Consider the following 26,126-nt stretch of genomic DNA (forward strand, 5'->3'; position numbering starts at 1 on the left):
CGACGACGACGAAAATATAGTTTTGTACACACCGTTCCAAAGGTGAATGGCAAACGATGACCTGTGCTATCCCTTATATCGATTTGTATTTGCTCAAAATTCATTTTTTCCACCGAAACATAATGTGCAGGATTAAAGATTTGTACTGCATGACTTCCAAAGGTATGATTCACAGGATCGATTTTGACAATTCGTAGCAAGGGTACCATTGTATCTCCAACAATGACAGATTGAATAATGTCACAGTAGACGTACATTTGTGATGGTGAACTTAATCGTACGTCAGGTGTATATTGTCCCTTTTGCATATCTTTTAAATTACTTTTCGGTTCAGATCCAAGCATTAAACTAACACTAGGTGAGAATTGTACAGAAGTATGGATTTCCTTATTGGGATGTCTTATGACGCATATATTATTACTTGCATCATGAGATATAAATAAATTGGTTTCTTTATGATGCGTATTAATTGCATGAATAAGATCCCGTATATTCTTATAATAGCGTACAGGGATCGTTACAATCTTCCACGGTTCCTGATCACTACTACCTGATGGTTTGTAATATATTTTATTGTTTTCACTGTTTATATTCAGTAAAGAATGTGGATAATGAATATCTACAATTGCCACATCCCATTTCTGGCGAAACTCTACACGTCGTTGTAATTTCGTAATGTATGAAGTCAAGTATTTTCTGGAAAATAATCCATGGAACTATTACTGGGAAGTGTAACGTAAAAATCTTGACCAGGCTCCATTCTTCTTCTTCTTCTTCTTCAATGATGTTGCAGGGATCCACGAATTGAATGAAGTAGGATATCCTTTCCACTGGATGAGATACTCCTTTCTGAGACCTTTTGTTCTTGTACGTAATATTTTATCAATGAAGAACGTGGAAGGGAGCTGTACTGGTTGTAATTCTTCTCTGTAGAAAACACCATCGATGAGTTGATGATTTAAATCCTCTAGTCGATACACTGGTGGGTTTCTTGGTACAATGGCTTTTACTCTGAATATTTCCCAAGTCCAGTTCTCAAGATAACCCTTGTCAAAGATACGTTTTGTTTTACTAATACGAACAGTATCATCAACAGATAAATCTGTATCTTGATTTAAACGTTGTAGTTTTTTGTCGCATAAGTTATGCCACACCTCCAGTATATTGTCTTGAGAAATTTTTGCAGGTGCCATTTTAATACTGGAATGTCAGCTTTTATTGTATGCTTTTACAAGTAAAGGTAATACTTTGATACAATTGTACGTTTGATATTTGATAAAGTATTTCCACATACGATGTTTCAATGTCTGATTAAATCTTTCTGCGATGCTGGCTTTAATATCTGGATCCTTTGTTGTAACATGTTGCACGTTGTGTTTCCTGAGAAACTTTTGTACTGTCTTGGTAAATTCAGTTCCTTGATCACTACGTAGCACGATTGGTTTCTTGTCCTGGAAAATAATTTCAAATGCATTCACTATATCCTCGGCACTTTTTGATTTTAGTGGTACATCCCATCCGTACCAACTAAACACATCAATCACAATAAGAATATAACGGTAGTTGTCATTATAGTTTTGAAGTGATTATAAATCACTTAAATCACATTCCCATTGATCATCAGTACTGTTGACAAGATAAAAATCTCTGCGAAAATGACGACGTACAGAACGATGTAACGTGTAAGTAGGTTGTTTGTTTAACCAAAGTTTTATTTTAGCTAGAGGTATTGATTTTCCTGTGGCTTGCCATAATTTCTTTGCAGTAGAAAATGATGCAGGATGTGCTGGATTATAATAAATGGATTTCAACTTTTTGTTCATGGTTTGTACGTTGACCATTGTGGAATGATACTTTTTTTTTTGTTTTTTTTGGTAGGATTTCTAAAACAACATCATCATCATCTTCTTCTTCTCCGGAAGAAAATAATTCTGGTGCAGGTTTCGATGGTGTTGATTCCTCAGATGCTGTTATACTATTATGCTTGACAATATAATGCAATTTTCGTGGATTACCCATCAATTCTTGAGGCGTGTTTGACGATGCAAGGTAGTTGCAAAACAATTCCCGGCCTTGAGGATTGGTATGTTTCCTCGGTCGAGTCACATAACACATTAAATCTACAATATTGGATCCATGTAGTTTATTATCGTTGATGTACACTGTTCCTTTATGATCCCACGTAATTGCGTCATCTTGTTTTAAACGATGAAATAGTAATTGGGCTTTCTTACGATACATTTGTGGTATAGCGGCTAAAATTTCTTGCTTCGTGCTATCATCAACATTCGGAACGTCGCCATCAGATTTCATTGATGTAATTGTAAGTGGTATTGGTTCTTCTTGTTTACGTATAACACAAAGATATTTCTGTAATATTCTATTGTACTGATGCTATTTTTTTTCATCACTTAGATACGATGTATTCAATATAGATGCATTTCACGATTGAAATTAGATCCACGCTTTTCACTCACACTGGATGATGATACATGCATTCGTTGAAGCATTTCTGGTTGCACTAGAACCATCTTCTTGCTATGTTCCATAATGTTTATTGTTTAAACAAAATATTGGACAATACACTTCCTACAATAGGTGCAAGTAGTGCAGGTAGAATCCTTCTTGTTGTACCGCTAAATGTTTCTTCTTTTTATCCAGTGATTTTGTATTGTACACGAGGTAGCGGAGCGTGTTCTTGTAACGCTTTAATCTTGCCTTTTGTGCACTTGTCAATGGAACATCATTGCCTTTTAAGACATTATAACAACATTCACAGATACTATGAATTAATGAAGCATCTGCATTGGTAATAATAACTTTACGTAATCTCGGTTTAGCTTTGTGCAGAGCACGTAGCAGATCAATGTGTTTCTCTGTAGGAGACATCGTGATAGACTAAGTCATCCTTTTCACATGCACAACAATTTAAACATGTTTTTTTGGTACGTAAACATAATGATGCAAATCGTCGGGAAAAATATTTGTACGAAATCGCATTTCATCGGATGTATCTTGTTTAAGATCCATCAGTAAATAGCCATGTGGATTTCTTATTGCGTCTGCTTAACTTTCTTGTAGAAACAGTGGATGCTCAGGCATGATTTGATAACTCATATGTTTGATTTGTGACTTGTCACGTGGATTTTTACCAAGTACGTGAACAACACCAAGTACGAACAATTTAAACTCATATTTCTATTTGCTTTACTTTGATGAAACACATTTTGTGTTATAAAAATCACACTAATATTTCGATGATGCGATCCTTTCGTGAACATATCAACAATATCACTATTCACTTCTCGCATATGGTCATCAATAATAATCAAATGTGGTCCATCTTGAGGCTGAAAATCTTTCATTCGTGGAAGTCCTTCGTGAAATTCTACTGGAACCGACATTGTTGCATACACGTCTTGCCATTCTGCATAATACCAGTATATCCTACGAAATTTCGCATTGATCGTGGTTGGGAGATGTGATAGTAATCGCTTCACAAAATACGTTTTTCCACACTTACTAGGTCCTGCGAGAATACATGTAAATGGATGTTTCCACTGTGTATCCATGGTGAACACTAACACTTTGTTTGAAATATGATGCGTATTTAAACTGATTTCAAATTTTTTGTTTGAAAATTTTGTTTTAGTTTGAACATCTTCGTTTCATTTCTTGCATTTACTGTTGAATGTTTATTTGTTAATCGAATAGTTGAAAACCGTTTATTTGTTAATCGAATAGTTGAAAAACGTTTACTTGTTAATCGAATACTTAAAAACCGGATAAAGCTTAACACTGTTAGATCTTAAATTCTATTTGAAATTATTTTCGCTTGAAGAAACTTTTGTTTTAAACGTTTTCGTTTGAAAAATTTTGTTTCGAAAATCTTTGGTTTCAAAATTTTGTTTCGAAATTTTTAAAAAAATAGTTGAAAATTTTTAGTTTGAATTTTTTTAAAAAAATTTTAGTTTAAAAATTTTGGTTTGAATTTTTTAGTTTGAAAGTTGAAAATATTTTTAAATGCTATGAATCTTGTTCAAAATATCCACCTAACTCATAGAGAACATGGGCCATTGACCCATCGTCGTATCAAAGACTCGCTCATCAAAAGCCAAATCACTATGGAAGGGGGGGAGCACGAGGTGGACCCCCATTAGTGATCAGTGACGACGCCAGAGGGGGGGCAAGGGGGGCGAGCGCCCCCCTAATAGCTACTTCTGCCCCCCTGACTGCCCCCCCCAGACTCCTACAAGCTTTAAACATTCTATATGTAGTATTTTATATCAGTATCATAACCAATCTCATTGTCAAATTGTAGTCTGCTTTCCATGCATTTACTAGGTGGTAGATTAGTCCTGAAGCTTTCTTCTTTGAGCGTCTGGGTATGCACGCATACTTCTGTTTACTAATTTAGCGCCTTTTGAGGTAAATTTTAGTTATACTTCTTTCTTATGATTTTTAATTATTGTGCCTAGCGAACAATACTAGATTTGGTCGACTTGTTTTCTTCTCATTGTATCAACTTCGATTAGAAACAAAAGTAAGGTAAAACCAATTACATAACTTGTTTGTATTTATCCAGGTTTGAAGTTGTCAGTTTCATATTTTGTTTTATTTAAAGGTTCTATACTTCTTTTTTCTGAAACATTCTCGGCTTTCAATATTCAAGGATGTGTCTGTAACAGCTTAGTTTGCCACTACCAGGGCTTAATTTTTTGAAGGGGATAGAAAGAGTTGTGTTTTCCCTTCCTGCAAGTGATAATAATAAATTTATGGAATTAAATTGATTCTCAATAAAATGTATTGTCAGAGTGTTGATCTTTAGTTAGTAATTGGTTTATACTAGTGGCTCCCTTACTTATTTTGTTTCAAAGTACTGACGTGACGTCTACCATATTGACTAGGAACTGCTGAAAAATTCGTAGCCCAACCCAGAAGGAGAGCCACGTGGTGAAGTTTTACTTCTTCTACACTTCCCCCGAGAGTCAATATACTACCTTGTACAATGCACGAGTTTTTACAGAAAAGTTAAAAAATTTCCCCTATCAGATCTAAAATGGCGCACTTTAAGTGTTATTTAAGTTTGGGAAATAAGTACACGTAATAGACGGAGCTAAATCTGCGGAATAAGAATGATGATCTAGACATTGAAATCCTAGATTATGCAGGGGTGCCCACAAGGGGGGGCTATGACGCAAACTGCGTCATTGAAATATTTGGGGGGGTAAAAATCTATATAAATATGTTTGACGGGGGGGTAAAAATTAATCGAAAAGATTTTTTCATGGAAGAATACCTATGGATAGACAATTGCGGGGGGTGCGTCATGGACATAAGGGGGGGTGGGCACCACTGGATTATGCAATGTCAGTTGTCTTCGCAGGGGCTTGATGGACAGGTGTATTCTCCTGAAAAAACATAATTCCTTTTTTTTTTTTCATTTTCCGCGGCTTGAACTTCGAATTTTTCTTTCAGTTTAGTAAGTAATGTAGAGATTCTGGGTTAAATATCTGACCATAGCGGAGGTAGTCTGAATACGACTCCATACTTATCCCAGAAGAATGCAAACCGTTTATCAACCTTCTTTTGTGTCTTGAACTTCTTGGGGTGAGGGAGAAATGAGTGCTACTACTCCATTGACTATTGTTTCGTTTCAGGATCATAGTGATAGAACCATATTTGGCCCATGGTTACTATTCGTGAGCGAAATTGATTAGCATTACGGTCAAATTGGAAGAAGACTTCTCTTGATGCCGCCACTCTTTTATTCTCGTGACAGATTTTTTGGGAACCCATTATGCCGAGAAGTTGCGCATACTCAAGCAATTCTGAATTATGCTACCGACGAGTTCCAAAGAAATGCCCGGAATCTCTGACACAAGTTTTGCTGAGAAGGTAAAAACTGAGAAAGCGGGGTGCAGCCAGACCTCAGACTTTAATAAGTATATCGTGAGTTTACTATACACTTTAAAAACCATATAAATAATAGCTTAAATTATTTTTTTTACTCAAAAACTGGGGCTCCTCCGGATCCGGGCTATATCCACCACTAGCTGAAATGCTGCAATTTTCAAGAACAATGCCACAAATTGCATCCATGATTTCGGGAAATCATTGCTATTAATCATCCTGGATGTAAAGCATAATTTGTTGAGAAATCGCCACGTTTATACTAAGCCACTTACTTCTTCCTCACTGTATATAACGGAGGGGAGTCCCGTGGTGTTTCACTGATATCCTAATTAATTTACTTCGGTGAGTTTCCTTGGTGAAACAAAAATGTTATAACAGTTAGGATCTGGACGTTAGTGAAATTATCTGTTTGGGCACACACAATCACTTCAGAGGCCTAAGAAACAATAAGAATTTCATTATTAATATGAAAATTTGTATTTCTACATACAGAGATATGTTTTTCTAAACTACGGTTTCATTCTTCTACCTAGTACCTACACTCATTCTGGATTGGACTACGACATTTTCAGCGGCTCCTCGTAAATTCTCTCTCTCTCTCTCTCTCAATATATATATATATATATATATATATATATATATATATAGAGAGAGAGAGAGAGAGAGAGAGAGAGAGAGATAGGTAGCATATAGTACTAGACGAATGTGTTACTTGTAGCATACGCGAAAGTAATTCAATTTATGTTTAGGCTTCAAAAGTTTCAATGAAAAATATTTCATGTGCAGACGTTCCTTATTTGTTAGTTACAAATTTTACTTCGAATAAGTTTAATTTGTAACCGTATAGGTCTAATATGAAAACAGCTACGAAAAACACAATGTAATGTAAAATAAGTCAAACATAATAAATGTCATTTTTGCTATGGCAAATAGCCGCCCCCCCGAAAATGTATCTGCCCCTCCTTTGCCCCCCTAAGAACTTAAAGCTGGCGTCGTCACTGTTAGTGATAGAGGTACATACCCTGGTCGTAGACTACTATACCAAATTTTTAGATTTGGCAATCTCGAAAATTTAAGGGAGGCTGGTCCTATGTACCCTTGCCAAAATTTAGGGGGTGGGCCAAGGTACCCCTGCCAAAATGTAGAGGGGTGGTCCTAGGTACCCCTAGGTCATTGACCCAGGGCCAAGGGCATTGACCTTTGTCCTATGACGTCACGACGTTCATTTTGCTGACTCGAGTTGCACGAACGCGGGTCCGTACTACTTTATCTATATCTATCTATCTATCTATCTATCTATCTATCTATCTATATATATATATATATATATATATATATATATATATATATATATATAAAGGATGGTAAGGAGGTATTTGTACAAACTTCGGGAGCTGATTCCCGACACCGAAACCAGCAAAAAAGTCCTGTGGGACTTTGGTCAGTGAGGAATAGTTTCGGTGATATAAGGTGCCGAAACCATGGCAAAATGAACTTGAGAGAGCTGTAATTCAAAAAGAACGCAACGTAGAGAATGCGGTTTAAAACATGACACGAGAAGTCATACCTGCTCGATTGAAAAATGTATGTTTCAAACCTCCGCAAGATGTGTGCGAGGGATTCTCCAAAGGATCGTTGGGATTCCCTATAACCTGGCAAGTAATCCCTACGTTCCTTTCATATATATAAATGAAAGTGGTTATATTTGTAATTTGAACCTGCCGACCGATCTCGAACAAATATTCGACATAAGATGAGGTTCGGGCTTGAGATGGTGCATCATTTCACTTTGATGGTGCAACTTGGGGGAGGGGGAGAGAGATATATAAAATGACCGATATTAGTGTCGAATACATACTTTTCGGGGTCCCTTCCGATGCTGTTTAAATCCAGATTCAGCTCCACAACGTGAAGAGGGAGAAGATATATATATAAAAATGATCGGAAATGACTGATATGAGAGTGCGCTTCAGTAATGGTAAGAAGTGACTGACTAACGGAACATATTTTCTTATTTTAACCCATCGAAGCTGGTAATTAACGCTAGTTACATGTATAATACTCTCTTTTCTTCATAGTAATGTGTAGCCTCCATAGCCAAGTTATATTTTATTGGTTGATTACCAAATATTTGTATTGTTTCGAAATCAGTTGAGTTGCGGTGAACTTTTTCTGGTGATATGTAAAGTACGCTAGCATGTAGGGTGGTGAGTTCATTTGTCCTGTAACCAAACTGCCTGTTCGGATTAATGTGAAAGTTTATTGAAGTGTTTTTTTTTTCTTCTAATGTTGTTTTACAGGTATTCAAAAGTGTTAGAAAACCACCTGGGCAGCTCACAGACAAGACCTTTGCCTCAGTGTCCGCACTTAGTATGGGCGAATCCAATTCCTTTAAATAAATCTGCACCTACGTAAGTGTTCATAACACTTTTGTGTGATTACCTGCTGAAAGTCAATCCTTTCAATGGTTAATGGTCACGAAAGGTAAATGATAGGAGGTAGCATGCTTATCATAATTACAATATAATACATAAACGTTGCGTATTAGTAAAAATCGATCGCCTGCATTGCTTAAGTATATAGTGTTTAACGTTGATGTCATTGTAATAAAGTTTTAAGTATCACAGTTCAGAGCTGCAGTTTATACAAAGTATTACAAAAATGTGTCATAATATGTTGAGAACAGATTCTTCACATGAAAATAAGGAAAAGAGTTCATATAGACTTGTCCTCAAAAGTGGATAGTTTCGGAGTTACAGGGTGCCGAAAACGTGAAACAAGAGAAATTTAAAAGTTAATAGCTCCACTACTATGGGGCCTATCATAGTAAATTCAAGACATCACTGTGAAACTGGTATGTGAACTATCCATATATCCATGTTTTAAGAGGGAGCCGCGGTGGCTCAGTGGTAGAGCGTTCACCTCTGGTGCTTGGGGTCCCGGGTTCGATCCCAGGCCCCGCCAAGTGAACTTTGTGGTGGACAAACACCGTGTGCGTGGGTTTTCTCGGGGTTCTCCTGTTTCCTAACACTTTCTTCATTCCACCATTTCATCCATTACTCATAATCACCGTCTCCTTTTGCCTAACCGGCATAACTGTGGGACGTAAAACTCAAAGATTTCATTTCATTTTCCATGTTTAAGAATGTTTCAGTATTTGCACACAAATTTTTAGAGAGGTAGATGGAGAGTGATCAAGTACAGTACTTCCAAACAACCTTTCTAAAAATGATTGTGCAAGTACCAGAAGTTCTGAAATGTGGATATTTGGATAGTTCACATACCAGTTCCTCAGTGATGTCTTCACCCAACTACGACCGGTCCTATAGTATGAACTACGGACCTTTATTTTTTTTTCACCCTATAAGTACGAAACTATACACTCCCGACCACTTTTCTTATTTTGATTTGAGAAATTTATTCCCAAAATATTGGCAATTTTGTGTAACACCCTGTATACAGTTTTTTGTCTGGGAAGATTTGAAAGTCTTTCCAAAGGACCATCTGGAGAGTTAGGTCAAATGAAATATATATACGTACATTTCCTTCAAAACTCTGATATCATGATATAAATATTAGGATAACTCATTAAGAATAAATAATCAGGACAGAAAAGCAACAAAATTCACTTGTAATGGAATTATATGTATTTCTTAAGGTATAGCAGACTCATCCCAGAACGCCTGGTATGGGTCATAATGTAGACCATTGCTCGTTACAAATAATGACTTAAATTAATGATGGTAATCTTTCTCGTTTACGTATATCAGTTATTATTATTATTATTAATAATAATAATAATAATAATAATAATAATAATAATAATAATAATAATAATAATATTTTTTTATAATGGGCCCTAGGGATAGTAGGTGTTTGAGAAATATTCTCTGGCTTTTGGGTACTATGCGTAAAGAACATAGTAAATTAGATATTTGTCTGGATAGCAACAAGAATTTACGTACTGTATGTTTAAAGCCATTTGCAGGAAGTCGAGAAATTGAATGATTTTTTCCTTCTGTTGTACTGGGCATTAAAAGAAATAGTAGAATAGGGTTGATTGTTGCATTAAAGGCTTAAAAATTACATTCATACACAAGCCAAAAAATAATTATATTTTAGAAAAGCATAAAGCATCAAGGGCTAAAACAACGTTGTCAGGTAGCTGAAAAGAAATGCATCATGGAGGGTGACCACAAAGGCAGTTTACATCTGAATAAATAAAGTAAGGTAGCTCAAAAGGAGAATACTGTGCCACTACTGAGATGTGATTTTATCCTCAGTTTTCGAAGTAACCTATGTTTCTTTTACATGTTTGTGTTCATGTACAAAGAGCACTGAAGAAAGAAAGAAAAGAAAAAAATGAACACAGTTTCCAAGATGTCACCTTTTGAGTTATCAGTACATTTTTATTATAAACAAGAATAGCATGAAACAAAATTATAGATAATAATGTAAAAACAACTGCTTTACAGTATCTAATCCCTATCCTCCATTTGGGGATCCACCTGGTGGCCATTAACATCGCTGCATGCCTACATTCGGAGACGCATATTTCTGCACGCATCTCGGAACATCTGAGTGGGAATGTTGTTAAATTCTTCGGTGATTCGCGCCTTCAATTCCGCAACACTGTTTATGGGTCTTGCATATACATTGTCCTTCAAATGTCTCCATAGGAAGAAATTGGGAGGGTGAGGTCTGGTGACCATGGCGGCCACTCCATTGTTCCCCGACGACCAATCCATCGGCCGGGGAGGGTGCTATTGAAAAAAGTCACGGGCATAATGTGATGGAGCACCGTCTTGCTGCCACCACAATGTGTCATAATTATCCCTCTCCTGCAACAGACTCCTCCAGTCACCGAATCATCAAGGAAAAACGACCCTAGCACATCGTCAAGCGGTACCCACCCCAAACCATCACACCAGGACTCTGGTGATCATGTTCAATCACCACATTTGGATTTTCAGGACGCCAGTACACATAGTTCACAGAGACAGGAATGGGGAATGGCGGAAACTTCATAACAAGGAACTGCACAGTTTATACCATTCACCAAACATTATTAGGGTCATCAAATGTAGGAGGCTTAGGTGGGCAGGTCATTAGCTAGAATGGAATAAAGTAGGAATGCTTTCAAATTTGTAACTGAAAATCCAATTACTAAATGATCATTAGAAAGACTTAGGCTTAAATTGGAGGGTAATATTGACATGAATCTCACAGAAATAAGAATACAAAGTGGAAACTGGATTTAGTTGGCTAAGGACAGAAATCAATGGAGAACTTTCGTGAATGCGGCATTGAACCTCCGGGCTCCATAGCCATAGAGTTAGTTATATACATTATATATAATGTACACAAGAGGGTATATAACCTCTTCTTTGAATCTCTAACATAGTTCCATTAACTAGAACAAAAATAGCCAACAAGTTTTTCTCAGACCGGGTTCTTTATAGGGTGTGTATTCAATATGATAGAAAACTAGCCTATGATCACTTATTTGCTATTGTAAGATAATAGCATGTATTACATAAGCTATTACTTTCTTTAAGAATTTAATTGTAATTTTAATAGCTGTACATCAATAAAGATGTTATTAAAAGTTTAAAACTTAAGTAAAGTAGGCGGAGAGGCATTTCATTAACTATATTGATAATTCCTAATATTTGTTGTAGGTGACTCAAATATAAGACATGTTACCTTGTGTCTGAGGAATTAAAAATTCTTTCAAACTGTTTCGATATTCGCTGATGTGTGTACCAAGGGTTCTTTTCGTTGCTAAAATAGTAACATATGAGTAGTTTCCTGCCTTCCTAGTTTAGTAGCAGGATAGAAATCCTTGATACACATGTCAGTGAGCATCGGAGCAGTTTAAAAGAAACTTTAATTTCTCTCATATAAGGTATGATATTAAGTGTTGCTCATCATGAAGCAAGGCATATCATAATGTGCCAGAGTGGGAAATTTTAGATCAGTCGTCAGAAGATCGAATTTTGATCTCAGTTTACTAATACTTTTTTTTTTTTTTTCGAACTAAAGACAAAAAATGATCCGTTGATGGTAGTATATTTCCTACATAACCTTACGAGAAGTTAAATACTCTATAGTAGACACGGTCCAAGCAGGACGGATGTTGCACAGTCCATGTAGTCTAATATCGGAGTACGACTTCAGAAATGTTGAGCAGTTTACGGAGCGAACTATGTTAGATAAGCCAGAAACTCCAGGTTCGATACCGTACTCAGCTGCAATTTTTCACTCTTTCATGTAGTCTCAAAAAGTATTTTTAAAGGAAGTGTTTGAATCTGTGATCATAAACTAATCTAATTTCTCCTGTAGATGGAAAGTCTGCCTACCTGAAAAATTGTAGTTTTTTTCTTTTTTGTCATTAACTAAGAAAGAAGTTGAATAATAATTGGGCTTCTTTCTGACATTTTGTAGAAAATACCTTTTTTCGAGTACTGTGAATGACATTTACACTCTTTTGCTTTTACCGACACTTCTTAGGAATTCCTGGTGAATGAAGTAATGAATCACCACGGACATTTAAAGATATCGTTATTATTATTATTATTATTATTATTATTATTATTATTATTATTATTATTATTCAGTCATACAGATATATTAGTTTTATGAATTAGTATATATAAGGATTATACTGAAAGTTTTTGGACAGGCAGGATTAAAAAATGATAGACCCGAATTATACTTATTACTAGGTATAGTTTTTCAGTCTTCCCCATTATAGGTTATATTTTTCCATCCACTCAAATCGTTATTGAGTCATTCATTGCCTTGGAGTTGTACCAGCCTGCTTGAAATAATAATATTAATAATAATCTTCGAAAGTGATGTTAAGTGCTCTTTTGGGCTATTGCACAAAGACAATTCGACGTGTACCGAACACAACAAACAAGTGTCGCTTGTGTTGCACTGCTACACTCCGCACAGTACTACTCACAACATGGTTTTATGACTTCATCTGTGTTGCTCAGTGTTGGGATATCGAGAAGCTTTCCGTGTCATCTACGTACAATAGAAATGACCGAATCAGAATGTCTCTTGAGTTATGTAGGGATGCATAGAACCATATCATGTGTTATTATTAATGTTTGGTATTTTGTGAATATTCACGGTTTGTTTTTTTGCAGGAACTTGTACAAATCCCAGAAGCTACTTTCTTTGGGCATGGAAGGACAGATCCCATTTTGGAATCTCCCCAATCGCATAAGGACAGGTCAGGTGGAAGGGCCAGAGGTTTGGAACTGGCCTGAGGGCGGGAGCTTTGCACTGCAGGGAGAGGATGGGAGCCATTCGCTGCCAGTGGTAGCGCTGCTGTTGATGACGTGTGTCGTGGTGTATGTAGCGTGCCAGTACTACAGACAACGAACTCGACCTCGGAGGAAAAAGCCTCGCATTCGGAAAATAATGGCCGCGCTCAATGGGGGACGCGTTCCTGCAGTCTAGCAGTTGTTTCTGTAATAATTGGGTTGGCATAATGTCAATTGCGAAGCTGTGATACTTAAGCCGATAATGCAAACAAGGGAAGATGTACATTATGATGATTCTTCTTCTTGTATCTCAGGATGCTGTGATGGGAGCCTCTACCGATGTCTACAAATTAAGCGGACAACGGTTGTGCTTAACGCTTAAAATGTTGCGAAAATGGCATTAATCTAAGTCGTGTTGAAACTTTTTCTATGACAATTGCTGTGGAGTTTCCAGAATTGTGAAATCTCGCAGGTATTGAATGTAAAGGATCAAGAGTTAGTGATCGAACTGAAAATGAAAAGAATGTCTAAACAAAGGAGTTGAGGCACTCAGTGGCAGTTACAGTGGATGTAGTGTATGGTTAGATTCTTACCGGTGGTAGTCTCCATTATCCCAACATCCATTATATTGTTTCTACTTAGATAGATAGAAGAAGAGGGAAATGATCTCGGGACTCTTGAACGCTTGGGAGGTGTGTATTAGTCCTCTTGCGGAAATCAAAGAATAGAACACAAATTTGTCAACGTAATTATGTAGTGCTAAGGAAATGGAACTAAGGGAAAAACAAGTTTATGACATGATTCTCATTGTGAAAGAAAAACCAGTGATGATGTCTAGGCTCAGACGAAGAATAGTACCTTAGTTGTCAACAACTGCTCCTAACTGGATGTAAACTAACGTTCATCAGTTGGAGCATTTGTTGGTAACTAAGTATCTCAAATAATAATGTGTTCTCTATCTACGAATGGAAATTATGTGAAGAACATTGACTATTGATTGAATAGTATTTTATACTTACTGGGAAGACCACGGTGGCTTGTATGTCAGTGGTAGAGCGTTCATATTTGGTGTATGGGATTCTTGGTTCGATCCTAGCTCGCGCCAAGGTAACTTTGTGGTTGACAGACACCGTGTGCGTGGTTTTGCGTGGCTTTTCTCGGTGTTCTGTTTGCTCCCACTTTCTTCATTCCAACATTGCATTCATTACTCTCATCACCATCTCCTTTAGCCTAGCCGGTATAACCGTGGGACGTAGAACTTAAAGATTTCATTTCATTCTCATTGATACTTACTAGAAAATCAGAGAAATTTTATTTTTATTATTAGATTTTTTGAAAAATATGAAGTGTAACCGGGGACTGGTGAGCACATGAAAGCTTCACTTTGTAAAGAACATTACAGAAATCAAAGAAACGTGTGATAATTGTTCGTCGTAATATTCAGTATTTAGAAAATACTATTCAGTTAAAGAGTCGGTATTCTCGATGTGGTGTTTGTATTGATCAGTTCATGACTTTCAAAGAGTATGACGTTATCACTAAGTTGGTGTACTTGCTGAGAATAGAGATCACTGCAGCTATTTTGTTGGGTCTTAATGAGTAATACAGAAGAATTAAGATTTGGTTTGAATTCGTGTGATATTTAAGAAAAAAGTGAATTAGAGGCTGATAAACATTGTGAATGAAATTGGTGCTCCGCCATGTGATCACAATATCGCTTTATAACAGGAATGTAAAAGTAACAGATAATAATCAATGTTGTAATTGTAAGAGACGTTGATCAGAGTTCCATAACTTGTGTTACTTGACATGTACCTTTCGGCTTACTTGGTGTTCTAAAACTTATGTTAGGTGCTTTTTACCTGAAACCGTTATTTCTTGAAATAATAACGTATAAAGAGGCAAATTCTCTGTAGTGGTGAATCATGGTTCTCAGTTCAAAGTGGACGTTAGTGAATGCAACCGAAATGTTCATACAACTGTTATCGTTCATACAACTGTAAGTAATCGAGTACAAGACAGTGCATCACACAGAACGTTGTAAATAGTGTGAAATACTTTGTAGCAAAGAGAGATGTCTTTGGAGTGTGTTGAGTAGATGATAGAGTTAATTGTTGTTGTGTCAGAGCGTTGTTTTATATTATTGTTGATCATTTGTTAGCTAAAACATAGTCACAAACAAAGGATTGAACATTCCTATCCAATTTGTATGAGCACATTGAAAGATTAGGTAGATGTTGCATTACTGTAGTGTTACCATAAAGGAAATAGATCACAGGAATGGCAGTTGATACTGAAAATAAAAAGTTTCGAATTCATCATTCGAATATGTCGTTTTTCGTTACAACGTTTCGAACCATGTCTAACTTCTTCAGGTGGAAGAATGCAATGTCACTTCATAACAACTCGCGTCTAATTGTCACGCGATGCCCAGGGGTGTACATGTTACAAACTATGGCTTGGGACATGGCTAGCCAGTAAGCCCGACGCGGCAGGAAATGTTGTGGAGAAAGAGACAAATTTGAATGGAAAGTTCGAAACTTATATTTTCCTTATCTAGAGCATGTTATGCTACGAGGACATTCAGAAAGTAACCTTCGATTGGTTAAAAAAGAAACACCAAAGTAAATACGAAGAATTTATTATATACATCTGAAAACTACTTGTTTGCTCTATTTTCAACATAGTTTCCATAAACATTCAAGCACTTATCTCTGCACTAGCTTAGAAATTCCATCAGTATAAATATATCACGCCTGTGCCTTGAGCTATCCTGTGACCGCATCTTTCAACTTCTCATGATTACCAAAGCGATGAGATCCAAGCCTCTTCTTCATATGCATGAAGAGATGATAATCGCTGGATGCCAAACCTGGGATGGGCAACTTTTCCATTAATTTTCTGAACAAGTTCATGAGTAACCACTGATGGCCTGCCACTCCTCTCTTCGTCATGAATGTTTGTTCGTACACTTTTAAATGAACGAACCCATTCGCGAACAACTCCTTCACTCACCACACTAGGTCCATACACAGCACAGAGTTCCCAATGAATAACTGCTGTCGAATATTATTTTGCCGTAAGAAAACGTATAACAGCTCGCACCTCTTACTTGGCTAAATTTTCTATTGCAGCACACATTTTTACACGCTGCGAAAGTGGAACTAGTGATCAGACAACCTTCACTCTACCACGGCTAGATGCAGACTGATCTACCATGCACGTCTTTGCAAAGATGATAGCGTTGCACTCACTACTTCACGTACAGTGGCCAATCGGAGGTTACTTTCCGAACGCAGCAACAATAAAATGAGAATAAAGTAACTAATCAGAGAGTAAGTATTTGAGGAAAAAAAGCCTTCGTAGTCTCTGAGTTTTGAGATCGGCAATCTTCATTAAGACTTCCGTTTTTTTAACGAGGAAGCTTTTATTTACTTTAGAGAGAGCTGTACTCCGTTGTCCGCTTAATATCTGGTGACCAGGCAACTCGTTGTCTCTCTATAAGCCTACCGTTCCGAGAGACTGTATGACTGGTCTTTTCCTGCTTGTCCTTGGTGTTCCCATGATCTCGGGTTTGGTTCTTGGTAAGGACAGAATGTTGTCCTAGCAAAATAAGGAAGTTGAGAAGCTACATAAATTGAAATATCGAATTCTGGAATACCAAGCCACAAATGTGGTGTTGACAGCTAATGCGCTGACCACCTATCAGTCAGTTTAAATAAGAGCCATATGGGCTGGAACGCCAGTGAGCTTCCTGGAGTAGTCTAAGAAAAGTATGTATATTTTAAGGTTTAAAAGTTAACTGAGTTAAGTGCTACATAAGAAAAATGTATACTTATTGTTCAAGAAGCTATTTTTATGTATAGAATAGGTTTTATACGAATAATATATTAAAAGACAAAATGTACGAAGAATAATTCTTATTTTGGAATAGTGATTTCTCAACTTAAGCTATGTCTAAAAGCAAATCTACGTATTTAAAATGTTACCTCTTTTAATTACGGCAGCAGTGACGTCAGCCGCTTGGCTTAGTTAGTGTGACAAGGGCTCTAGCGTTATGTTGGAACCTGCTGTAGTCGTTACAATCGAAATAGCCGTAGCTTTGTTAGCAAGATACTTGATGGTAGCTTAGTTCTTATTTTTCCCACTTCAGCACTTAACTCAATTAGAGCTTTTAATGTACGTATGTATGTCTCATGAATTGATTGATAGGAATTTTAACTTCTCACTCCAGCACTGAAGCTACAATTTAACGCAGGATACGAATTACATGCTTCACCTGAAAATGAATCCGGGACTATCTTAGAGAAGTCTCGTGTATTATCCACTCGGTAGCCTTTCGCGTGTACATCGCGAGCTTTTTAACCCTTAGGGTACAGACATGCCGAAGATACCTCGCGATCGAGGTCGAGGTTTAAGTCGCGGTCGCACTCTCGATACTGGCACAAACACATGGATTCAAATGGGTAAGCTCATGCCGAAGATGTACGCTACATCGCGACCTAGAGGTCAACCGCGAGGGTGAATTAGTGGTCGCGATGATGAACAACTGAGTTTGTTTTTACATTGATGTTCAGCGGAAGCATCGCTGTGGCTCGTGTTCTCATTGGCTCTACCTGAAGCGCTGCACGGAATAGTCTTCATTTGTTTAGAATTTCGTCTGCAGAGGATTGTGTGTGCCTATGCTCGAGAGGTTTTGCTGCACTATTATATTTGATTATGATTATTTCTTGTTCCAGCGATATGGAATAAGAAACACAAACATCATAATAGGCACGTTTTAAATAGAGAATGAAAGAAAATAGCAACTGAAATGGGAATGTCAGATAAGTTATTTATTCGAGAATTATACTGTAGCTTATTATTACATAAGGTAGTGGCATAACAGGGAGGGGGCTTTCGTGCTGAAGTCCGTAAATTGTTGAATTTTTAAAGAAAAAAGAAGCTACTGTTAATCATACCTAAGCTTAAAAATACCACCACCCCCCGATTCCGAGATTAATAAAAAGGGTTTCTTCAAAATTCGTTATTAATATAAGGTAAAGAAATATCTGTAAAGACAGGTACGTATCCATAGGGAGGAAACGTCGAATAATGGAATTGCAGTGCTGAAATTTCATTTGCTGCAGTTAATACCCCTTCCACCTCGAAACCTGAAGACATACATGATTTATTTATTTATTAAATTTTACTGGGAAACGATTTCTTGCCTGGGGGCTGAAAGAGGGCATTTCTTCACAGAAAATTGAATAAAAGGTAAAAGTCTTTCATTTAGAAATTTGATACAGATGAACAAGAGATGAGACTCAAACATTTTTGCGAAACAAGAGACGAGAGTTTGGCATTTCTCATATCTCGTCTCGCGTCCATCCCTATTTATAAACTGTTTGGTCCTTTCAGTTTCAAAATGTGGTTTCGCAGTGATATTTATGTACTGACGGAATAATTTCACATGCATCACAGCTAAGTTTCTCCTTAAACTGAAAACTTAACAGCGAGGGTGCGACCTCCTCGCTATGTGCGCCATCGCGACCTAGACATGAGGTAGCGACCGCGACTTAAACCTCTTCGGCATATCCCTACGCTTATAACATCCTCGCGTTTTGAAGTAAAATTTAGACTTTTCAGTCAAACAGATACTACTTCATTGCTATTTATCGTAAGATCATGATTCATACTTCATTCTCTTCAGAATAAAGCAACCTTTCAAAGGGTACCACTCTCATGCCCATATCGTACACCAGAAATGGAAAATAGGGGAAATCCGGGAAATTTTCCGAGATCTGTTTTTCGAAAACTTTGAGCACCTCGGGCCTGGGCCCAGGTTGACGTAGATATCTCAAAAAGAAAATTGATAAATAGTTAGAGGTGTACACAATCAGGGTGTCTATCGGTCACGATAGTCATGAAAAAGTCACGAAATCAGAAAACGGTCGTGAAAGTCAAGAAGAAGTCACGAAATCAGAAAACGGTCATGAAAGTCAAGAAATTTAGCTTTTGGGTCACGATTTTTTAAATCTACAAATATAAGCAGAGACTGGAAATTTTTTTTCTATAAAATGTCAAAATTCACAGCCAAAAATGTCTATGATCGGCTTTAGACGTTACCAACTCGCAAACAAAGCACGGTTCTATCGTACGCATGAAAATTCGGCCTAATTCGCTCTTGAGATTGTCCTTCAACTGGCATAATTGAGCAGTGGCGATGCAAATCGCATCGCATCGCCGAAACCATCTACACATTTAACCAATTTATTCAACTGTGAGAAGACTTTAAGTTTTTATCGGTCCAGGGAACAGCCTTTGAAAGTAGAGATAAGATAAAGATAAGTGCTCAAGAACATATGTACTCTTATTACTTGAATGTTATGGTTTTGTGAAGAAAAGGTCATGAAAAAGTCACGAAATTTCATTTTGGAATTTTAGTAGACATCCTGACGATGCACATGCAGAATTTCAATATGATATCTTGAAAGCTAAAAACGGGATTTTTTTTTTTTTTTTTAAATTCTCAAGGAAAAAATGTGATGTCATCCTCCCCGCACCCATTTGACGCCACCAAGTTGACCATCTGGTTCCAAAACGCATCAGGGATGTTCTTTGGTTCATATCTGACTTGACCAATAACACTGCCTTGAATTCCTGTTATAGGACGTGTTAAGCGGTTCAAGAGAACACTGCATTATGGTACGAAAATGTACCATGGATCTTATAAGGGTTAAAGTGATATTATTTTATGATGAACTAAAACCATCCCACGTATTTTGAATTGCCATCCTATAGGCTGTATTTCCGTTGTTATTCGTTGAAGTTTATCATATCCTTTCAGTATTAAGACTCTGTGAGACGTAGACCTATAATTTAATATGGAGTCCGAAGAACGGTAATGCGTTTAAGTTTTAATGCTTTCTGTCACTGAAAATCGAACCCGGGACCAAATAGACCATAGTCGCGCACTAGCCACTAGACCAACGAGGAAGGCTGTATTTACGCCGTGTGCATGTGTAAGCAATAAGTGTGTAAAATGCTGTTTCTGTTAATTGTTTCCTCTAAAATCGGAGGCGGATTGAGCAAACGTTTGGTTTTACATGCTCAAATGAATAGAATTAAACATTTGTATAATTTTATTCTCTAAGGTACACAATATAACAATAAGACTCCAAGGTACTCAAAAAAGAAAATACTCAGTGATATTTTTACGCCATCATATGCATGAATGTAAGGTATCTTCAGTAACATAATGAATATTTTGTTAATGACTGAGATTTTATCATCACTGTACAGTAAAGCGTAAACGCTATTCAACTCAATAATCATTTGTGTATGTGTTTGCCTACTCCATGATAAGTTCTGATGTTTGACATTGAAATGCAAGATTAACAGGGTAAAAGGGAGGTAAAATCAACCTTAAGTTGGAAGCTTGTATATGTGTATAATGTGATGACAAAAGTTTTTTTAAAGATAAAAATTAATCGATGTGAGTGCAATATGATGTGTTTTCTGTAGAGCTCTGTGATCATTTCATTGGTTGAGTTTGAAATTGGTCAAGGAGAAAAGGGTAAATTTACCCGTAAAAAATATTCGATTTCGATGCAATATGGCGTATATTTTCTTTGAAGTTTTCCAGTTATTCACGATTCTTGGCATTTAAGTCCGTTACAAACAACGAGGTAAACCTCCTCAGAGTTGTACGATGAACTCCGTTAAAAAAAAAAAAAAAAAAAAAAAATCATGGAACTTAGTGTGTGTTCTGAGACTTAAGAATTATCGTGATTGTTTAGGTTTGAAATTAGTCACGAAGCAATGGAGTGATTTGTCTTCCATGTTGATATCCACTACACCACTTTCCAAAAATTGTTTGATTTTCGTGAAACATGATATCCATTTTATGGAGGGGTTAAGAATTATTTCTATTGGTTAGTGTTCATAACAGTGAAGGATAGAGAATGGAACTCTTCCAAAAAATAAATAAAAAATGAAAATCGCTTTAGAACTAGATTGAAAGTCGATCTCATGTTCCACTGTATCGACTCTGGACTGAAGTTTAAAATTTCTTGCCATCACCCAGGTTTGAAACATGAACCTACAGCTTAGTCTGATATCCCAACCAATTCCAGGGCCGCGGTGGTTCGGTGATAGAGCGTTCACCTCTGGTGCATAGGGTCCTTTGTTTCGATCGCAGCTCATGCCAACTGAGCTTTGTGGTGGACAAACTCCATATGGTTGGATTCTCTCAGGATTCTCCCCTTTCCTCCTACTGTCTTCATTCCACCATTTCATTCATTTCTTATCATCACCGTCTCCTTTAGTCTAGCCGGCATAACCGCGGGGCGTAAAACTGAGATTTCATTTCATTTTTTTTTCCGACTCTAGACTGAAGTTTAAGATCTCTTGCCATCACCCAGGCTTAGCGTGATATCTGAACTAATTTCACCAGAAAGCGAATCTAGGTTTCTCCCTTCTCGAGTTTGTGGTGGATCAAGGCCATGTGCGTGGGCTAAATAGATGAATAAATATTTAAAACATAGAGCGATTTGGTTAAGTATTTCAGGATTTATAACAAATTGTTTATGAAACTACATTTTCGGCATATTCCTCTGTTTTACTTTGGTGAAATGAAGAACGTGCGTCAGACTTCTGAAATATTGCGTAAAGTTTACGATGACAGTGCTGTACAAGAACTTAAGTGCCAACAAAGTTCTTCGTTCAGGGAGGCTTATCGAAGTTGATGACAAAATAAATGGTATTGATCGAGACAAGATTTCAGAGACATTGAACGCTGATCATTTAACCGTTCATGACTGCTCGAAGAACCTGGGATATGTAAACAAGCTTGATAATGTGGGTTCTTCGTGAACCCAAAAAATTCATTTGAGCCACGTATACATATCTGCGATATGTTCATTAAACGTGAGGAAAATATTTTTTTAAGCCACTGAGAAGCGGTGATGGGAAGTGGACTGTTTACAACAATGTTGTGTAAAAATGGTCTTGGCCTTGACGTTTCAATATTTTCCTGGAACGACATCGAAAGCAGACGGTGATCAGAAGAAGAGTGTGCTCTCCGTTTGGAGAGCTGTTAAAGGTTTTTTTTTTTTTTTTTTTTTTTTTTCCCTCGAGCTGTTACTGAGGAACCAATCGATCAATGCGAATGTGCACTGTTGTCAATTGGAGAGTTTGAGCAAATTCAGTATCAAGAAACGTCCAGAGCTCGTTAATTATTGCATCTCGCCAACACGAAACACACCCAATCGTCAAAATTGGAGGTTGAATGGGGTGTATTTTGCCAGACTTAAGCATAGTCACCTGACTTTGCACCATCAGACTTCCACTTGTTTTGCTCTGTTCAAACCTTGCGTGGTTTAACGTTTAGTTTAGATGACGCTATAAATCAGCACTGTGTTCTGCTTTTCGCTGATAAAAGGCAGGGTCCTGTTAGGAACGAAGTATTATGAGGGCCACTGAGAGAAGGCGAAAGGTTGTCGAACAAAACAAGCAAATTGATTGATAGATAATTGATTTACTTTTGTTCTTTGTAGAAATAAATTAACTTTGAAAAACAAAGAAAAAATACGTCATGACTTTTCCGGCAACAATATACTGATCATCACAAACTCTTGACGTTCGAAAGGTAATCTCTCTATCATAGTGTTGAATCTTACGTTCTTCGAACAATTCTAGAGTCAATGATTCGCTTTTAGATTAATGAATGATTTCAACCACCAATCAATGTGCCTGATAAGGAAACCAGGGAAAACATACGCCAAAGTTAATCAAAATCGGACTGAAGTATGACTATTGCGAAAGCAAACTGGATATCGAACCGACATCGTAAGCCGGACACCAGTGTTCCATTCCTGGTCCAGTCGCAGATATTTATTTGCAGTTGCATATTCATTCTCTTTGTATTCAAACCTGGAGGGAATATGGCGCAAGAAAAATAATAACAATAACGTCGTTTCTTCTGTTTGGCGTACAGACGTTTCAGTCTTTTAAAAATGAGTAAAATACTTAAGACTGTAAAAAATTTGAGAGCCTTACGCGGAGTCGTTCTGGCGGGTGATTAGTGCAATACTAAAGAGTTCGACTAACATGTTTCCTGCAGTAGTCAGGCCTTTAGTATGACTCTAATCATACGTCAAAATAATTTTGCATAAGGCAGATAATGTCTAATTTTTCATATTTTTGAAGAAAGTTGAGTCTGATTCATAGATCATAAAACATTAAAATATTTTTTACGGAGTACCAGGCACATTTTTCAATTCAATATTTGCATTGTTACGTTATTTGCTGAACAAGACAAACTTCTTGTGTTACATGGGGTTACCTTTGCTGTTCAGTATGGTTGGTTATTTGGTGCGTAATTTCGTTGTTGGGTGTAAGTTTGCTCATGTGTAGAACAGTATGACTTGTTGGTACCACATGACTATATGAACGTGTTTCACTGAATTTATTAATACTCACTGGATTGAAAAATAGTTGTATAAAGTACATATGTTGATATGTGTTGTGTGAGGAAGCCATTTGTAATAATAATAGCGGAAATCTTACTGATACGCTTCTAAATGCACAATATTTATTCTGCTCTTCATTGCAACTAACCTGACAGGAGACCAAAATATTATTTTTATTTTTTTCTCACTTGGAGTCTGCCTTTTCTCTTACCACCATCAATCTCCAGCACGAAAAGTTAAAAAGATCTAATTATGGCCTTATGAAACTGGTGTAATTGTGAATAAGAACATGCACTTTAAAAATTTTCGGTAAGGTTTCGATACTATATCACACAAGAATCTCTGTCAATGGATTCGTGTGTGATGATGAAGATATTGCTATCTATATATTAAAATGCTAGGTTTATAGCCAATTCTTTTTACAATATCTTGGAAACCAGAAGCTCTAGAAAGATTCCGTTCTCACTGATCGATTGCAAACTTTGTGTACATCGTTCAGTTCTAATTGAATGTTTAAAAAATGGTCGTTTTTATTTCTTCATTATACTTTCTAGGGGTGTACTGGAAGTATTGAAATTTCAAAAGGCATCATATCGTATGAGTTATACATTCCAACACCATACATTTGTATACGGGGTTAGTAGATCTCTCCGGCGTTTGTTTCATGGCCAAATGATAATGACAAACGAAGGATAACCATTTCTCCAGTCTAAGATGAATCTTTATTGTTTGAAGTGTTTTGCCCAATGAATACCATATATATCACATACTGCATGCAAGAAGAAAGGAAACACTGGTCATTCATGAATTAGAAACTCCAGCCGGCAGCGCGCACAAATCTTGCAAACGGTGCGAGATATTCAAAAAATCTCCCCTTTATGATAACCCTTGCCGATTTTTTTAAGAAGACGTCCTTCATTTGTGTCTGTAAAGGGACATGTACACATATTGCGAGTAATGGCACGGAGATTGGTGCTCATATGTGAAATGATGCACTGTGTAGAGAGCGTAGGTTCAGCTAGTAATATTGAAACGTTCAATACTATTGTGTGTACAATAAAACTTGTTCAGAGCGGAATCTCAATGGAGCGAACTATTTTTCAAGATTGGACAAGTTTCCTTAATTATACATAATTGCGTACAGACAGTACTGCAAGTCGGAATAAATTATACTGTAGGGTGAAACATAAGTCGGTTAATATCCCTGTAGCACACGAACTGCTTGGCGTTCACATTTGGTTCATGGTTCATGTTGTTAGGGTGGATAAGGACTATATTGCACGACATGGTTGCCATCGCGGCCATCTTGGAAGTCCCCATTTTGGATTTTTTAATTGGGAAGGTGGCATGTAGGGTATCATTTGACACGAGCTCGATCTCAGGGGAACAGTGGTGCAATCAATTTTCACCTACTGTTATTGATTAAGAAGTTATTGATCAAAAGGGTGTTATGTCTTTACACAGTTATGCCTTTTAGCCTAAACGAGACGGATAATTAATGATGATTTATTGTAAAATATTTGGTGGCATGACAATATGGGAGAAAACCCACCGACGATGTTGTCCAAAAGCTCACTTGGTGGATCGAACCAAGGACCCTTCCTACCAGAAGTGAGACACTGTGGCTCTTTTCATTTGATATAGCAATGAATAATTATATATAATAAACATTTTGGAAGACGAAATAAATTACCTAGCATAACTTCTATTATTATTGTTATTATTTAAGATTAAAATTAAATGTGGGCGAGCGTAATGTAGAAAATTTATATTTTAAATGATGAACATTACAAGTACTTCTCTCCCTGAACCAAGTCAATAACTTACTTTTCCCGTTTTGCGATGCAAAAGAGGGTAGATGGAATGAAGAGCAGAATTCTATTATTTTGTTCCGACACGTGAAACATAATCAAAGAACATGGATAGATGAGAGTTCATAGAAATACATGATGGCTGATTAGCAGAAACATACCAACCTCCATCGCACCTACCCTTCGATTATTTTCCACGTGTCTAAATGAAATATTTAGATGGTCGCGTAGTAAGTGCCCAGTTATAAAGTACTACGAAGTAGACTAATTGTTGTTAGACATACATCACATCCGTACTCACACACTCCAAAGAAAGAAATAATTTATTATTGTTTTTCTGCATATTTTATGCATGTATATATGATAACAACTCATTTTATTGTATTTATTACTAAGGCTCAGAGCTGTAATTAACTCTTGAGAATATTTTTCAAGAAAATGTCTTCCCTGTGATGAGATTTTTATATAGTATCATTTCTTTTCCTTCCTTTAGAAATAAAAAGAAGAAAAACAGTTTAGATTTTAATTTTGTACTACACAAATATAATTACCGTTTTCTGTTTAAAAAATGTATAAAGGTAACCAAGAAAGTTCTGTCGCTTTTTGTGGAGGTGTGTGTTCAAGTGGCCCTTGCACTGTGAATTGAATGCAAATGGAGATAAGGC

At 36.8% G+C, this 26,126-nt stretch overlaps 1 protein-coding gene across 5 annotated transcripts in view; it reads left to right on the forward strand.

Moving 5' to 3' along the window:
• The window catches only part of S1P (membrane-bound transcription factor site-1 protease), an 86,712-nt gene extending 60,738 nt beyond the window's left edge, over positions 1-25,974 (forward strand). For 3 of the 5 annotated variants that reach the window (XM_081754394.1, XM_081754397.1, XM_081754403.1), the window contains 2 exons: positions 8,217-8,327; positions 13,077-25,974. In XM_081754394.1, coding sequence (XP_081610520.1) covers positions 8,217-8,327; positions 13,077-13,392 — 427 coding nt within the window. In that variant the 3' untranslated portion in view covers positions 13,393-25,974. Of the gene's footprint in view, positions 1-8,216; positions 8,401-13,076 lie in introns of all 5 variants that reach the window. The other 2 variants (XR_014130964.1, XR_014130965.1) reach the window with 2 other exon arrangements.
• Positions 25,975-26,126: the final 152 nt, after the last annotated feature.

This window comes from Thermobia domestica, chromosome 1 (genome assembly GCF_964235325.1).
Source record: "Thermobia domestica chromosome 1, izTheDome1.hap1.1, whole genome shotgun sequence".
Taxonomy (NCBI): Eukaryota; Metazoa; Arthropoda; class Insecta; order Zygentoma; family Lepismatidae; genus Thermobia; species Thermobia domestica.